This window comes from Alligator mississippiensis, chromosome 14, assembly GCF_030867095.1.
Source record: "Alligator mississippiensis isolate rAllMis1 chromosome 14, rAllMis1, whole genome shotgun sequence".
NCBI lineage: Eukaryota > Metazoa > Chordata > Crocodylia > Alligatoridae > Alligator > Alligator mississippiensis.
In genome coordinates, this window is record NC_081837.1 from 7,082,660 (window position 1) to 7,101,135 (window position 18,476).

At 48.0% G+C, this 18,476-nt stretch overlaps 1 protein-coding gene across 1 annotated transcript; it reads left to right on the forward strand.

The window, feature by feature from the left end:
- Window positions 1-12,270: 12,270 nt before the first annotated feature.
- Window positions 12,271-17,960, forward strand: LGALS9 (galectin 9). The gene is made up of 7 exons (XM_059717198.1): window positions 12,271-12,672; window positions 13,134-13,175; window positions 13,279-13,332; window positions 13,952-13,987; window positions 14,655-14,740; window positions 16,032-16,194; window positions 17,426-17,960. Exons 1-7 carry the CDS (start codon window positions 12,574-12,576, stop codon window positions 17,570-17,572), a joined length of 627 nt encoding a protein of 208 aa, XP_059573181.1. The 5' UTR covers window positions 12,271-12,573; the 3' UTR covers window positions 17,573-17,960.
- The last annotated feature ends 516 nt before the right edge of the window (window positions 17,961-18,476 follow it).

Sequence of the window (18,476 nt, forward strand, 5' to 3'; positions counted from 1 at the left end):
CAAAACCGTGATAAAATGCTACCACATAATAGCATTAAGCTACTGCACAGTAAGTGTCACTAAAAAAAACATGCCAGTGCTACTATGCAGTAGCAGTCGTTACTGCACATTTACTTAGTACTTCATTAAGTACTACACTAAATGCACAGTAACTACTGTGCATTAATAAACTTGTAGACGTGCCCACTGAGGAGGAAAACAAGCCCAAAGAGCCTGAAGCATCTGTCCCCTGTTCACACACCCAAATCAACAGCAAATGTGCCAACCATTAAATGCAGCGTATAGAGATAAAAAGTACAGGGAAGAGGCAGGTAAGTGTGTGCCAGCAGAGTCACGTGGCTGCTTAGGGGATAACGCTATCTGTTTGTTTTGCTAACCATCTGCTTCCTGCCTGCATTTTCTTTGAATGAGAAGGCCAAACTGATTTAAAAATATGGATTGTGCTTCAGGAAAATCCCATCGCAAGGCAGTATAGTAATTGTGGTCAGGCCTGCACAGTAAGCTCACTGCCTGGCAGTGGCACTCTCCAGCATATCAAACTGCTGGCTTTTGAACCAGAAGCAGCATGGCTGTGGCTGTATGGTGCCATGGGCAGGCATCCAAGCAGAGGTAGGTTAACCAATACTATCACTCGGGGCACGTCTACATGGTGCTGTGCTTTAGTACTTCCTTGAAGTATAGACACACATGATCACTATGTCGCCAACAGCACACCGTATGGCGATACAGCGCATTGCTATGTCGCTGTAGGGTGACGTGTAGATGCCCTCAACAGTGCTAGTTAGCCCTCAAAGTGATATGCAAAGAAGGTTACACTGCTTCCAGATGCACGGCCACCCTGAAGTTTATCATTTAAATATGGCTTGAGATCCAAATTCTCAGTGTCAGTCAGTTAACAGCCATGTCAACCCTTACTGAAACATCTGAGCCTAACTAATTCAGTGATGGCATTAGGAGTTACTGGATTTACTTCCCATGGCAAATAAGAGGGGCCAAATGATTCAGGTTTCTGTACTAAAATATATATCTCACAGGTTAAAATGTCCTCATCTATCCTCAAGGATAAACTGTAGGAGGCTTGAGTCATTTATACAGTGCAAAGGGAGGTGTGGACAACGAACTTTAGAAAACATCGCAGTTAAAGGTGTCACTAGTTTGAAACGCTCTGTGCACTATAGGCTAACTAGTTAGCATAGCTGTTGTAGATAAACTAATTAATGATGATCAATGATATGTGATCCCACAATCTCATCTACTGCAGCAGAGGAGATAATAGATTTGCTGGAGATCTCCCTTTCCAGCCTAGCTATTGCATAATCATAACAAATCATCCCTGAAGGATGATGTGGCCGAGATCCAGACATAGTTTGGGATTATGCAGCTCCACCCCACTCTTCGCTAGAACTCTCCCTTGTTCCTGTAAATAAGACCACATGAATACTGAAATGCCTCCAAAATGCTCAAAGCTACTCCCAAGGGAATGAGCAAAGAAGTTGATTTAATCACATCAGAACTTACACCAGTGCAGCATCAGTAATATATTACCCTTAAGGTAGGGATAGGCAAAATACAGCCTGTGGGCTGCATCCAGCCCACCAATGGATTGTATCCAGCCTGCAGCAGTACCCTCAACCCTTCCCAGCCCAGGCGCAGGGGGCAGGATTGCCAGGCAGTGACAGCACAGGACAGCAGAGCCGCTTAGGGAGTTTTGGTGAGCTATTGCAGGTGAGGAGCAGGGGAATACTGGCCTGGTCCACAACAGCTCACCGAAACTCCTTAAGTGACTGTCCAGCCCAAAAAACTCCCTACCCCTGCTTTAAGGTCATCAAACCCTTTTAAACTGGAATGCTAAGCACTCAGGTAGTACTCGCCCCAAATCAAATTTCCCTGCACCTCCGGGACAAGAAATGCAGCCTGGACACAGAACACCCTGAGGCTTTGTCAACACACAGAAGTGACACTGCTTTTACAACGATATTTTTTGACCCAGGTTAGTTTCACCACTGCAGACCCACTGTGAACTTGTTGAACTTGGAGCCAAGTCTGATCCGTTTCACCAGCGGGGCTCTCACTGTTTAAATTCACTGGTTACGCAACTGGAGTTTTCGAGTATTGCACTAACCTCCCAGCCTTAAGGCAAGACAGCTGCTCCTGGAGTCCTGTTCCCAGGATGTCCACACATGATTGTTCTCCCAGGACCCTGGAGAAAGTCAAAGTAGGAGCATTTGAGTAGTGTGAAGACAGCTTGCAATTTTCAGCTTTTGGGGTTCCAGCTCTCACCCCTTCACTAGACAGGTAGCTCACCGCCCCCTCCACGCACCTACAAGGCGGTAGGGCTACAGACCCTGGGGCCTTGCATCAAGATGCTCTGGGATTCTTTCCTAGTCAACTGCGGGATAACTTGTCTATCCTTTGGGGGACCGTGGGTCCAACAATCTTTGTATCACAGAACTGGAAAGAGTCCAGCCCACTGCATTCATACACAACCATTTACCCAAGGGTTCTCTGAAGTCGCCACTTCCAACCCTTATCCAGAACTACAAGATATCACACTGGAAACTCCCGAAATGTCCTGCAAGGTGCCGGAGGGGGGACTTGGGCACTGCCAGTGCCCTGCCAAGACAATGACAGACATAACTGCCAACATACCTAGTTGAGTGACTTTTGCATATAGCCTCACTACAAAGTGGACTCATTCCAGTCCTTACACTGCCAACCCAGTCACTATACTTCCAAACCCATAAGCGACCAATGCCTCCCCAGTCTGGGGGAGCACCAGATTGCTGATGGGGGGAAGGCCCCCCGTGGCTGATCACTCAGCCAGCGGTGAAACTGGAAGTACACTTCCGCCAGCACTTTTCATTTCATGGCTGGCACTTCCAGGGGGTGCATGGCCGTTCTCGGGGGGTGCACGTGCACCTGCCTACATGTCGCCAATGTCCAAACCAATTTCCGCACAATCAATACTGATTGTTTCAGAGCAACAACTATGGGCTGTGCTCCTGCCTTGGAAATCTCAGCCTGGAAGTACTTGCTGAGCAGAAGAGAACATAGTTTCAGAGATGTTAGGGGCTGGAAGGGACCTTACAAATCATCGGGTCCAGCCCCACTGCACTTGGGCATGTTCTGCTTTTCTGGATTTCGACTTTGTTTGCTGAGTAAGCAGACTAACCTTCGGCAGCACGTCACCTCCCGTGACACAGCAGCCATGCACAGCACTAAGAACACAGGTTTCCCTCGCCAACGCTGGGGTTAGGTTCCTGAAAGTTCCTGTGGTTGGCAAAACCATGCTTAGCAAGACAAAAAGCTTATGGGAAAAATGGCAGGTGTACACAGTCACAGAAAACCGTGGTTACTCAAAACTGCACACTGTGGTAGCCAAAACGGCATACAGAATATTAGGCATGGATACTCAAAACCGTGGCTGGGGAGGGAAGTCTGTATACAGATACGGCCACAAAACCAGCGTTGGGATGGGAGTTCGCCACGGGGTTATGATGAAGTCGGGTTCCCCCGCGGAGCAACAGAAGCAAAAGTCGCTCAACGAGGTAAGCTCGCTGCGATGTCCGCCGATGCCTCGGCAGGGCGCTGGCAGTGCCCAAGTTGCAGCTCCCAGCTGTAGCTCAAGTGTTCCCCGCAAAGCAGCTGAGTTACTAACCACACACACACATGCACACACACACCCCCCCACCCCACATGCACGCATGCACCCCCCCTACCCCTACCACATACACACACGCATGCACCCCCAACCCCTCCCACACTCCCCATGCATGCACCCCCAACCCCTCCCACACACACACACACATGCACCCCCCCACATATGCACCCCCCACCCACACACACCCCCACCACACACACACGCGCATGCACCCCCCACCCCTCCCACACACACACACGCACACACCCCCACCCCACATGCATGCATGCACCCCCTACCCCTACCACATACACACACGCATGCACCCCCCAACCCCTCCCACACTCCCCCATGCATGCACCCCCAACCCCTCCCACACACACACACACACACACACACACACACGCATGCACCCTCCACATATGCACCCCCCACCCGCACACACCCCCACCACACACACACACACACACACACACACACACACACGCATGCACCCTCCACATATGCACCCCCCACCCGCACACACCCCCACCACACACACACACACACACACGCATGCACCCCCACCCCTCCCACACACACACACACGCACCCCCCACCCGCACACACCCCCACCACACACACACACGCACCCCCCACCCGCACACACCCCCACCACACACACACGCGCATGCACCCCCCACCCCTCCCACACACACACACACACACACACACACACACGCATGCACCCCCCACCCCTCCCACACACACACACACACACACACACACGCATGCACCCCCCACATATGCACCCCCCCACCCGCACACCCCCCCACCACAAACACACACACACAGTGCATGCATGCACCCCCACCCCTCCCACACACACACATGCTCGCATGCACCCCCCACCCCTCCCACACACACGCATGCACCCCCAACCCCTCCCACACACACATGCACACACGCCCCACACACATGCACCCCAACCCCTCCCTCACACACAGGCACCCCCCCCCCACACACACACACACACACACACACACACATGCGCACGCACCCCCCACCCCACCACATACACCCCCCCACACATATGCATGCACCCTCCAACCCCTCCCTCACACACACATGCACACACCTCCCCCCACACAGCACCCCAACCCCGCCCCCCACACACGCACGCACCCCCCCACCACACACCCACACACACGTGCACTGTTGGCGGCACTGGGCTGGGCTCTCTCCAGGGCTCCTGCTTGCACGCGGGCGGGCAGGGCAGGGCGGAGAAAAGGCAGCGGCGGCGGGAGCCGGTTCTCGGGGCTCCCCGGTCCGTAAGGAAGGGTGCAGTGGGTGTACTGGAGCCCCCCTACCTGAGGGGGAGGCTGCAATGCAGCTGCTCCACGTTGCGGGGGGACTGAACCCCGCCAGACCGAGCTCCCTCAGCCCCTGTCCCTCCCGCGCGCCCCGAGCGGAGCGGACACACGTTCTGCGAGTCGCGCCAGTCTGTGCCTCCGCCCGTCCCAGCCCTGCTGCAAGGCGCGGGCAGCGCTTCACCCCGCGGCCACTTCTGCTCACCCGCGGGTCTCCGGCCCCACGCGTGTGCGGGCAGGGGCCGCCCCCTGTGCAAAACCCTTGCACGCCGGCGGGGCCGGAGCCGCCCGCGGACGGGGCTCTTCAGCGCCCCTCCCGCGCATCCTCCGCGCCCGCGCAGCCCGACCGGGTCCTCCTGCCATAGGACGGGGGATGAGCTGAGCGTTAACCCCCGATTCGGGGACAGGACGAGGGCCTTGCAGGGAGATGATGCCTTGCGGTGGGGCGCGGAGGCAACGATTAGTGCCTAGAAGGGGTATCTATATACCTATGTATCTGCATCTCTGTCCAAATCTGTATCCATTTCGATATCTCTATCGATATCTGTAGAGATGGATGGAGAGATATCGGCGTGCTCTCGCGTCGTCCCCTTTGCTCCTGTGGCAGGAAGCATTCGTGATGGAGTTTGTTTCACTTGGACATCTGCACAATGAAAGTCTGCACCCTAACTTACTTGCGCTTCCTCTCTGCAGGCTTTCATTCAGACTCTGCTCCGCGGATAGGGGTTTTTTTGCCTTTCCTTGCTCCCAGATGAGTGCTGTTGTGTTCACGTTGCAAGTACTTGAACTGTATTTCCCTGCCGGCTTTCAGGGGTGTACTTGGTACAAAAAGACTTACAAAAAACTAGAACTCTTGGTTCCAAAATGATACCTTTTATTAGTTCTACTGGCTTTGTCATCTTTTTGGATTCATACCCCTTAACACCTACTAATAAAATTCAGTCTATTACTGAACACCAAGATGGGTATTCAGAACTTTGAACCAGAGGTTTTGCCCATTCGTCCATGTAGCATATTGTTGGATCAGTGTGCAGTAGTAAGGTCCTGATCATCCTTCAGTTTTGCAGTGCTATATAAGAGGAACCCTGTCATTGTACAGCAGGAGAGGCAGACGTACAGGGCAAAGAAGTCATTTGCCTGGAAAGGCATCCAACAGACCAGAAACTGACACACAACTGAACCCAAGTTTCCCATATCTTAGCGCTCTGCCCACCAGCTGCCCAGTGCCTGGCCCAAGACAATGATAGTTGTTACCTCTGTGATTTGAGTTCTAGACACTGATTACCTTGCCAGACAAGGGAGTCATGCCCTAAAGAAACTTGGCTGCCAATATTTAGCACAATTTCAGTTTGGCATAAGAGGAACTCCTCCAGTTGAGGAACTGGAAAGACAGTAGAGAGTGAATAGCCGCCCAAAATCAAGAAAGCCTTTGGAGTGCAACGTCCTCACCTTTGACTTGAGGGTCTGTTTTTTCTTCGCTCCCCCAGGATCTCTCCTTTACTGACCCTGTTCAGGTTGGCCTTTGTGATGGCATGAAGATTTTCATTGCTGGAGTCATTCATTCTTCAGAAAACAGGTGTGTGTGTTTGTACAGATCGAGGAGTTTGATTTGTGTTGAACATCAGCCACGAGAACGCTCTACTCGATTGCCAAATGTTATGGGTTTGTACCTGCTGAAGTTTCCTTCATTTTCAGAGCTGTTGTTCCAGCTTTATCTCAACAGCTGTGTGGACAGATAAGCCTTCAGTGCAAAGTCTGTGCACATTGCTCATCTCAAAAAGGACGCTGACCTCTTCATCACTGTGAGCTCAGAGGTCCTAATTTTAAAGTGTCTTGAGTTCTTGTATCAGGACAGTCTAGTCCAGACACATGTGGCAGAATGGAGCTCCCAACCCTGGACCTGAATGGTTGGTCCTGTTGTGTTACATGCTCCTTCTCCGTATTGCCAGTTGAAAGGCCCAAGAGCCTAATTAACCATGTAACTTAGGTGCATAAAAGCCTGGTGAACAAATTCCCACCGAAGAATCTTTGGAGGTAGGAGGGGGTGGAAAAACAACCTGCTGATCAGCAGTTCCTGCAATCGGCCTCATTTGCTGGCAGTTTTCTTTAGGCACCATGATAGCAGAGCCTTGAAAGAACAGGGTACTAGCTTTATGGACTAGTTTGAAAGGAGTTTCATGCTCCATGATACCAGTAGCGTTCTACCAGTTAACATCAGTTGAGGTTCTGGCACGTAAAAGAAAGCCGAAAGTCATTCTAGCTTTGCATTAGGCCAGTTGAATGTAATGCAGGGTAAGGAGAAAATAAAAGCAAACCCCACAATACACTAATAACTATTAAGATTGACATTTATTGTGTCACTGGTTGACTGTTTGGTCACCAAAGTTTGAAAGACCAAACTCTGCTCTGTATCTTCTCATAACTGTGTACTACCCACAAGACCTGAATTGGCAGTCTCCTTTAATAGACCCAGAAAATGTTAGAAGAGTTTGTTTGCTGGCCAAGCTCTTGGGGTTAGGCTCTTGTGCTTCGCCCAACCATTATTCAGAAGACGGAGGCAAATTTGTACATCACAGTTCACTGAAGGAGATAGCGCCATTGATGGATTTTAGATTTACAAACAACAAAGGCATGGTGCCCTTTCTGCAGACCATCTTCCATACAATGCAGGAATAAACACACTAGTTTGGCAATAGACTGCTCTAACTTTTATCGGAGCCTAATTTGCACAAAATGAACTTTTCCAACCCAGAGATCTTATAACACCTTCAGCTCTCCTGTGAAATACGAATTTTCATTTCCACCTAGGAGAAATATTACAATCTTTGCATTCTCCACTCATTAGAAACTGATTTTTCAAGCTGCTTCTTATTAAGAGTAGTTCACTAGAAATCCACAGAGCTACCCGTGCAGGGAGAATATCTGCAGGATCGTGCCTGAAGTTTGGGGTGGGAGTGGGAGGGTCTGTATATGCAGTTGCAGTTTTTATGTGGTATTAATCTTACAGCACAAGAGTCTCAGTGTTGTTAAAACTGGAAATCTTAATGGGCCCAGCAGGGTTGTGTCACTGCCATGTATTCCAGTGAAGGGTACAAGACCTTTGAAGGCTGTTAGGCGGGTATTTATGACGCTTGGAGTGGAATTAGGCACAGACGCTTATCAGTTGTAAAGCAAGATTGTTTATTTATGTCGTTAAGGTGGTAAAAGACGGAGGTCAGAGATATTTGGTTAGTTATAGTTTAAGGTTTGAAGTTCGGTCTGTATGAAAGTCTTTCGTCGGGCAGATAAACGGAAAAAAAATCGGGCCGGCAGGTCGGTGATTTATGTCTTAAGATTGGGTTGAGACGCGAGGGGGGCACTGGTAAGTGATCAAGTTGTCAGTTATTCTGATACGTGTGATCAGAGGTCTCCAAGGTTCGTACGGAGGTCCTCCCCTTCTTCACGGAAGTGAAGATGGGTTTTATTTGTATATTAGCCAATTGTTTTTTGCCACGTCATAAATTTAATGAGAATTGCCAATTGTATAGTGGTTTTTATTAAGGTGTTTGTCATAGGGACACTCCCCTGTCATTCCGACCAATTATAATGATTTCTATAAAGCAAAGAAGGCAAAAGTTTTTATCTCTGTTAGTGGCGCAGTAATAAATTTTTTTTTGACATGCGCAGAAAAAAAACCCTGTTATTATCATCTTGTTAGTTAACCCTTAGTTACCTTGTATAGACTAAAACTGTTTTGATTAATATATTTCTTGCTTGTGGCATGGGCACTACTTAATTTGGTTGTGACAGGTTGTAACATACTGTGTACTGTTGCCTTAAAACTTGAGGCTTCAGATACTATTGGGAATTGTCCTAAATATAAAGGACTGAATATTGAAGAGACCCAGAAGTAACTATTGGCAGGACTGCAACATTTGAAACACAGCTGACTTTACAGATGGACAAAATTCATTTGAAAAGCCTTAATCTTTTGTTCATTTTCAAAACTAGATTGACATCAAGAAATGACTTAATACCTGGCTGCTTTAGCTTTTCTAGCAGGATTTGTGTTCAATCTGGAGAGATACATGAGTTAAGGCAGGAGTTGGTCCTTAACAAAGGCTGTTCTGCTCTCAGGTGAAAAACAAACCACACCACTTTTTCTTAACCATGGTTTCATTTGCATCTTTTTCCCTCCACAGTTTTCATATAAACTTCCAGTGTGGAACTTCCCAGTCTTCTCAAGCAGATATTGCTTTGCATTTCAACCCATGCTTTGAAGAGGCTGAGTATGTAGTTTGCAATTCTCTGGAGAGAACTGGGGAACAGAGGACAGAAAGCATGAAATGCCTTTTGTGAAAAGTCAGCCCTTTAAGATTGAGATATGGGTCAAGAATGACTCGCACACGGTAATTTTTGTTTTTACTGTTACATTTTACAGGCAACTGTAGTTTAACATTTATACCCTTACTGAATAGAAAATGGGAGCAGAGGCCTTTTATTTTGTCATGTTAGGTTCCGACCCAGAAACACTTGTGCCCATGTATGTTTTCATACATAAAGGTGCCTTCATGTCCAGTGACTTCCCTGAATCCATGCATATGTCACGGTAAGCACAGTTTAGTATTTAAGAGATTAGGAATTTAAGGTATTTATACATGTGCTCCAGGAGGTGGGGGGGCACTTTAATTAGAGAGGCTCTGCAAGCCACTCTAATTAAAGCACCCAGAGCGTCACGTGTATCAGCGTTCCTGCACTGAAAAATGGTGGCAGGGCGCTTTAAAGCTCATTCAACCTTTAGCTAAAGTGCCCTCACCACCATTTTTCAGTATAGGGATGCTGATACCCATGACGCTGGAGTCACGGTAGTTACCACGCTCCAGCAGACTTGATTAAGGTGAGTCTGCTCCGACCCGTTGTAATTACAGCATGTCGGAGCAGCCTCGATGCACGTGTATTTAATTCCTTTGCATAAGCCAAGTTTATTCAATTTCTTTTCTGTTCATTACTCAGGGCCTGAGCTACAGGAGATGGTGGTAGGTTTCTCCTCGCACCTTCCTCCATGTTAGAAGTTTAAGGAATCATTTATCTTGTTCTCTGGCTTTCTAACTTTGCATGCATGAAAAGATCTGAAGTTATGTTTTTAACTCGCAGCAAGTCACTGTAGAAGGAAAGCATTTTCTGGAGGACAAGCACAGGATTCTACTTGCCAAAGTGGGCACCATCGCTGTGTGCGGGTGTGTGGATGTGAGAGAAATCAGTGTAAGTGCCAATAGTATGGCTCTTTCTGCAAGAGGGAGGGGCATTAAGATGGAGATACTGAAGAACCAGAGGCATCAACATAAGAAAGCCCATAAACCATGTTAAGGGCACTTATTGAACTGGGGGCCTTCCTAAACTGGAGCTGCAATAAAGATCATACCCTAAATCGTAGCAGGTGGTACTGTCTCAGTCCTTGAGTACGCCTATTGCAGCAAGGCGGCTCATGGAACACGGTACTTAGTTTGAGTACGGGTCAGACATGATCTGTTTTCAGATGATTTGCTTTGAGTCACACAACAGGTTCATAGAAGAGCCAGGACTAGAACCCAGACCACTGCTCTGGTATTAGGCCTCGCTACTTCCACAGGGTTATTTGTTAGCCATGGGGTTTTCAACCTTTTTGGATCAGTGTACCCCCAGTGGCTGGACGCAGAGTGGGCTGGGGGGTGGCACGCAGCCGAACGCAGAGCAGTGGCAGGTACCGCGTGCAAGCTTCCCCTGCGTCCGGCTGGGTGGGCGGCATCTGCGTGGCAGCGTGGGATGTTGTATGGTGGCGCTCTGTCCCTGCCCCCCACACATACCCTCTTGGGCCTTCTCAAGTACCCCCAGTTGACACCCCCTGTGTTAGCTAATAAGCCTGTTAATTCAAGCCTCTTGGACTAATTTTCTTCCTCCCATCCTCATTTCATGTAAAATTATTGGATTCTTCTACCAGCTGACCTAATGTTTAATTTCATTTCTTTTTTTCCACTTTATATTCCATTTCTTCATTTTCTTAGAATGATAGAGAAGTAGGGCTGGAAGGGACCTGTGGCAGTCACATCTAGTCCAACCCCCTGCTCAAAGCAGGATCATCTCTGTCTGAACCATCCTAGGCAAGGGTTTGTCTAATCTAGCCTTAAACACTTCATGGACAACCCTCACACCCAACTACCAGTACCCTAACTTGCCACAGGTGAAGCATGAGGTACTGTCGATGTCTTGTGTCAGCAGGTGCAATGTGTCCTGCAGCTCTTCCTGAGAGCTGTTACCCACTTCCTTTGTGCTCTCCTGCCACACCTTAATGTAAAACAAATAGAGGAGAAGCCAAGAGTTGCAAAAAAAAAAAAGGGAAACAGAGCTCTGTCAACAGGGAGTGTGCCCTTTTCACAGGGCTCCACCTGCCCGACACCCTGTCCTCACCACACCTGCTGGCTGGACCTATGATTTTCCAAGTATGCCTGAGTGTCTTGACGGATGGCTTACCCGATCGCTCAACACTTATTTAGACCTTTCCAGTTCACAAGGTCCTCAGGGCTCAATTAATCCTTATTTATGCCCCCTTAATTTATACGCATGCCTTTGATCAAAGGGGACCTTATTTATGGCTACTCACTCCAAGACTTCAGCATCAATCGCTTAGTCCTTGTACTTCCTTGATTGATGGCTCTTTCATCAATCAATCAGTTCTTATTTATGCATCATCAGTTACATATTCACTATCCTCAGATTTAACAAATCAGTGAGCCTTCCCTGTTGGTACCCTTCAGCTGGCCCCACCATCGGCAGCCTGTCGGCTCCCCAGAGTCTCCACCGCCGTGGGCTCCACAGCCACTCCCTGCAAAAAGAGTGAAATGAGTACAGAAATGTACTGCTCTCCTCCAGGAGACCGTGCACTCCCCTCTCCAGGGGTGTTGGGACTCAGCCCTCTTTCTTCTGGACTTGCTGGGACTCCCAGGGGCCAATCAACCATGACTCCCCAGCCACTTGTGTGAGAGGAATGAAGACAAGAAGGGGTTAAAGGAAAGTTTACTCTGATAAAGCAAGGGCTAGAGCAAACTGTATTGCCACTGGAGCAAGGTCAGAAAGGAAGGGAGGCATGCCCTGCCCCCTTTTCAAGAAGCAGCTCACATGCATATAGAGAAGCTCCGCAGCTAAAAGGGGTCAAGAACAGCAGTTCAAACAGGAAAAGCTGCAGTGGAGGAGCTGGACTCAAAGCCCCGAGGAAGGCAGAGCAGAAACCTTCTGAGGTCCCACAGATCTGGTGAGAGCTCTGGAGTAGGAGCAAGATGAGGGGGTGCAGAGTTAATACAAGAGCACTAAAGCCTGTTATGAGATCCAGAAGCTAGAACAAAGCTGACAAGTCATGTCTATCTCTACCCCTTGCAAAGGAACTTAGAGCACGACTCATTCCATTGTCCCAGGACTCCAGACGACTTTTAGCAGAAAGGCTGTCAGGGCACACCATGCATAATAATAGCAGGCTGCCAAAAGGGAGCCTAGAAAATAGAGGTGCCCTGATGCCTCATATTGGCACAGATAAAAGGAAAATTGACATTATTGGCAATCAGCTTTTTGCGGCTGATGTGGCCGATAATTTCGCCAATGAATGCTGCATGCATGCGCACAGCACACAGGCGGCCAGGAGTGCAGCTCAACAGCGTGGCGAGCAGCATCCAGCTGGTAAGTCTGTTGTGGTGAAAGGGGCACAGGGGAAGGAAGGGGCATGGGGGAGGGGGGGGCGCTGCCCCACGCCCCCTGGACCAGCTGCTTACAGCTCAGTCCCATGTCCTGCCCCAGCCCCAAACCCCACTCCCTACCTCACCACGGAGCCTCGATCTGCCCCCCCCACACCCCTTCCCTCCCCCCTCAACAGACTTACCAGCCAGATGCTGTTCTCCCTGCTGCCGGGTGACATATCTGCAATCAGATTGGTATCAGCCGATATGGCTCGTTAAGAATTGACCATCAGTATTGGCCCCCAAAAATCTGTATCGGTGCACCCCTGACTAGAAAAAAAAGTCAGTGTCTGAGCATCCTGCATGATTTTCTATGGCACAAGTGCAGAGATTGACTTTTCCTGTGTTGCTGCTGCCTCCTAGTGAGTACTTTCGTAATGACCAAGATTATCTTTTGCTTTTCAGTACAGTGCTCCTTTACTTTTGCAGAAAACCCCTGGACCAGGAGTGAGTAAAAGTGATGCCAAATTCATTTGATTTTATTGGGGGAAGTTTCCCTCCTCCCACACCCGTTTGATACCATGGGCCAAGTTGGGTCTTTGTTTTTCAGGTCAGTCCAGCTTCTTCCACTCCGGAGTCCTGTCCTACAGTGCTCCACATGAGTGTAAGTTGTGAATCCACTTGCACTTGGTGAAGGAATTCCCCCACTGTGTAGTTGTCTTTATACAACTGAGCCAAGTTGCAGTTTTAGTGTAAACTGTGTTAGTTCTAGCTGCTTGAAGCATTGATCCAGATTTTACCCCTCTCAGAATAACTTCTGGACACCCCCCTAGAAGTCTGCCAGCACCTTCTGCTTCAGCAGTAGTTGAATTAGTCTTGAAAAATGGAGACTTCTAAGAATGGTCAACACCTGGCAAGACTGCGTTATCCAACCATGTCGTTTCTGCAGCCTGAGATTAAAGTTTCCAAAGAGACTGTTGGTACATAGCTCAGAACAGGACTTGTCCTGTGATTATTTTGGACAGATACAGAGCTTTTCAGCTATTTTTTCAAAGAGAATCTAGAGTAGTACTGTATTACTGGAACTTCCTTCCTTCCCAGTCTAAATCAATATAAGCACAGCAGAGCTGAGAAGTATATTTAGACAAATACATATGGCTAAAAACTTCATAATGGAAACGCTGGCTTATGATATTTGTGAGCCCGCTTTTGTTGTAGTTTGGCAGCTGAGATGCACTTCGATATTTACATAAGCCATCTTTTTCCTTTCCCTTTATTTGTAGACTAATGCTGCCTTTGGTCGGTGCCAACGGAATGACGTAAGTCTTTGCACCTTAGTTTTGCTGTGAATGTTTTTGCAGTGAGAATAATTTAAGCTCTGAAAGGCCAGAACAAGAATTCCAGATCAAGACATGAGTTCTAGAGAGCCAGTAGATAGGGAATCACGAGGAGTGGCTTCTCTTCATCAAGACATTGGCCAAGAATACTGCCCATCATGCTATCTGGCTGTTGAGCAGTTACTTTAGAAGCCAGTGGTTTTCCTATGGGACTTGCTCAGTAGTTCACTGGCAAACCCGCCTGCAAGTGTTGAGGCTCCTTTTAGAAATAAAGAGTTTAGGGGGCTGTGTTTCTGCACAGGAGTATTAGCAGTGTGCGCAGTATCACTCAGTGGAGTGGAACAAGGCTCATTCCCATCAGGATCTGAGCATTAACATCACTGACACTGCAATATTGATATATTCAGTAGTGCTTACTCTATAGTGCAGGGCAGCAATCACTGCCATTGCAAGGGTCTGTGTGCTCTCTACAGGCGAGAGACTCAAGAGCATTAAATAATGGATCAAAAACATCAGGGTGCTTTCCGGGGTCTGCCAGAGTTCATCTGCAATCTTTTAGCTAAGCTGGGCTCCCCACTGGGAAAAGCAAGAGGCAAATGTGCTCTCAGTGCTGTCTAAAACCAGCTTTCCTCTTTCCTCTCCCTACCAGCGGACTGTGCACAAGCCCATTACTGGAGGATTGCTTCCCTCCAAGTCCATTACAATCAAGGGGAACGTTCTTTCCAACAGCAACAGGTAAAGTAGCGGGGGCAGAAGGGGGCTTGAAGGCTGCACTGCAGCTAGATTTAGATTTTGTGAGGCTCTGCAGAAGTTACAGATTGTCAACCAAAGGTTTTCTCTCCACCAGCATGAAGTCGTAGGTCTGTTTTCAAAGCTCTCTGCCCTGATGCAGTTCCTCGGATAAGTGCATAGCTCCAGTTGACTCAGCTGCACAGATTCCATTTGAATCTGTTTCTCCTTGCGTTCCTCAGAGGCTGGTGCAACATTTCTTCCTGTCCACAGCACCCACAAACACAGCCTAATTGGCTGATATGCAGCAATCTGGGGACCTGAACCAGCATCGGTGGGCTGCGCTGGAAATCTTCCTGTTAAACTCACTGAGAGTCAATGTAGGTGCCTCAGCTTACACTGCAAGCCATACTGTATCTTTAGGAACGGGTTTGTGTCTTTTGCTTGCAGTCTGCATTGTTTTAACCCTGACTCTATAAGTATTACCCAGGACATCCCACTCATTTCAGTGCAACTCAGTGTGATGATTGGGGTCTGTCAGCCTGGAACCAAGGCATCTGTCCAAGCATTTTGCTGAGTGCTGCTGTAATCCTCTAGGCATTCAACATATACAACTGCAGACAGTTACATGCTGGAGACCAGAAAGAAAATAGTTTTGCCAAATAAGGCAAAGCTGCTTTGGAGACCTCAGTGAAGGAAGTGACATTGCAGCAGGTAGATTCATTCTTGCAATGTTACATTGGATCCAGAGAGTTGTGGGTTGCAAAGGGCACCATGCCACTGTTGTGTCATATAGAGAAGGGCTGTGCACGTGTAGGCAAAATTGTACCCACTTTATGGAATGAAAGCCTTTAGCCAAGCTAAGCTCCATTATGTTTAAACACAGAACAAGAGGTGATCACTTTTAAGCTCAGGCAGCCTTTGAAGGACTGAGTCTTTGGACAGGTCTCAGACACGTGCTTATCGTACTTTGCACCAGAAACGAATTGCAGGCATCAAAGGAAACTGGCAGATATCTGACTGATTTGTAGTCGCACACAGGTAATCACAACCTAGTTGGAAGCCTATGGCTTCCACCGATAAACAAAGGGGAGCTTCCGCAGCTCAGCACAGGACAGTAGTATAACTGCCAAGAGGTGGCTAACCAAGCCAGCAGCAAGTGGTAGCTACAAGATTAGGGCCTGCCTAATTCTATACTTTTCTAGAACATTACAATGCCTCAGTCTGAACGGTGGACATTTTGGTGTAGCTGGGGTCTGATGCATTCAGTTTATCTCACTGGGATTTGTGTCCTTAGGTTCCACATTAACTTGAAGTCCGGCAATGACATTGCATTCCACCTGAACCCAAGATTTGATGAGAACGTCATTGTCCGAAACTCATTTGTGCATCAGACCTGGGGGACGGAGGAGCGTGATATGCCGGGCACAATGCCACTCGCACAGGGACAGAACTTCACTGTAAGCAGATCCCTTTTAAAACATGCCACCCTGTTACACCCTTGGAGAACAACGATGACCTGTTGGCCTGTCAGTCCTTTATGTTAGCACTTTTTCATGTCCTTGCGCAAAGGTATTTAGCCAAATTCACAGATTCATTAGCATCTGACAGGACCCATGAGTGCTTCTGTTATGGGCTCGAGCTTGCAACCTCTGGGCTATTAACAGTGCACCGTAACCTATGCCTACTCCATCCCAGCCCCCACTCAGCGAGCAACAGCTCCAGAGCCATCCGTCACATACTGCTAGCTAGTGCTCACTTCAACCCCATGACAAGCTAGTCAGCGTTGCTCCCCCAGCTTAGAGGGGGAGAAAACCAAGATAGCAATGGGGCTTCCTTGAGCCTGTCTATGCATGCTCAAATACGTAGTAGTCTATTTAACTATGCATTAAAGCATCACGTAAAAAACCATGCAGTGACACTAATGCACATTAAAATAGGCTACCGTGCATTAAGCATCACTTTAAAAATGTGTGCTTTCAGTACTGCACATTAGGGCAGCCTAATATGCATTCATTTAGTACCTCACATTGGAGGTACTAAGTTTAATGCACATTAGGAAATGCGCATTAATGCATGTGTAGACACACCCGTATACCTACACAACCCAAAAGGGAGCAAGAATTAAGACACTTGAGCCTGTGCCCCCAAACCAATGCACAATCTCCCAGGTCACATTACCCCTTACCTCTGAAAGAGTGATGGATGAGTCCAAGGCCCTGGCCCCCATCCCCTTTTAGCCAGCCCTGGCCCCTGTTCCTAGTGGGGCAGAAACCAAATCAGTGCTGTTGATCCAATGAATATTAAATGCTGAGAGCCAGAGTGCAGGATCTCCTCCATCCAGGGATGCAGCCATCCCATTGAGCCACCGGGCTTTTACCTCTCTCCTCACTGCCCAGCTGGCCAGCGACAGCACCTAGCTAGTGATCTGGTGGTTGAAGTGCTCTGCTGGGAAGTGGGGAAACAAGGATTTAAATCCTCCCTGGGTGAGAAGGGGATAGAAATAGAAGTTCCTTACAAATGCCAAGAATTGCAGCTGTGCAGTTGCCCCTCAGACCTACGAAGATGAAACAGGATTTAGCTTTAGTTCCTCCTTGTTTGCATCTTTTAGAGTTTACTACAAATGCTTGTAGAATCTACTACAAATGTCGCTTCGTAACATTTCTTCACTGCACCTTCCCTTCTTGACAGATTCGGATTTCATGTCAAGATCATTGCTTCAAGGTGGCTGTGAATGAGCAAGACCAGTTTGAGTATAAGCATCGTGTTCAAAACCTGCAGCAGATTGACACTCTGGAAATTACAGGTGACGTTACCGTGACCGATGTCCAAATCTGAAGTTTACAGGGCAGTAAACTGTGAGCTTCTCCTTGCCTCCTACAATGAGCAAAGTCAGCTGCTTGCCTTCTACAATGAGCCACAGGCTACAGAATTTACCAGATCATATGTAATCAAGTAGATCTCCCTTGTACAAAAGGCTTTGGCAAATGTTACCAACCGATTTTCTTCGCATTTTTTAATATCAGCTTGTATTTTTTGCCCTATTTGATTATGGGACCTTCCCTTCTGTTCAGAAAGGATTGGTAATTTTAAGCTTTTTACTATACTCTATTTTCCTTAACTTTGTATGCAAATAATAACTTTTTTATTAAACTTGTTAATATAAACTCAGGTGAGCACGTTGGTTTCTTTTGAAGCAGTTAATAAAAACTTCTATTCCCTCTTACCGATGAGCGTTGTTTTCCTGCTGGATGCATATTTAGAAACACTCCAGGCACATCTACATGAGACACCTTAATATACGGTGGACTGTTCTGTGTATTAGCGTGTCATGGCAAATACCACGCTAATGCACAATAGAATTAGTCTACTACGTATTAAGCATCCCCCCCAAATTTCACCTTTGCTGTTGTGCATTAATGCAGGTACTGTGCCTTCATCTAGTACTTCATATTAGAGGGCGTTTATGCACGTGCTGGGGTGGGGGGTGATCTCTTTAATTACAGCGGCTTCAAGAGCCATTCTAATTAAAGCACCCAGAGCATCTTGTGTATCAGCATCCTGGCGTTTTGTAATAGTGGTGGGGATGCCTTATTTAAAGCTCATTTGATGAGCGTTAGATAAAGCGCCCATACTGCCATTATGGGGACACCAATGTACAAGATGCGGGAGGCTGCTGGAGCATGGCAATTGATTAACTGAGTCTGCTGTGATGTGCTGGGACTACAGCATGTCAGAGTAG

Excerpts from the sequence above, each read along its gene's own strand:
- LGALS9 (XM_059717198.1), top strand. The coding sequence starts at position 12,574 with ATGTGGCCGATAATTTCGCCAATGAATGCTGCATGCATGCGCACAGCA. Across the intron at positions 13,176-13,278 it reads AGAAAACCCCTGGACCAGGA|GTCAGTCCAGCTTCTTCCAC; the intron begins GTGAGTAAAAGT and ends TTTGTTTTTCAG. Across the intron at positions 16,195-17,425 it reads CACAGGGACAGAACTTCACT|ATTCGGATTTCATGTCAAGA; the intron begins GTAAGCAGATCC and ends CCTTCTTGACAG.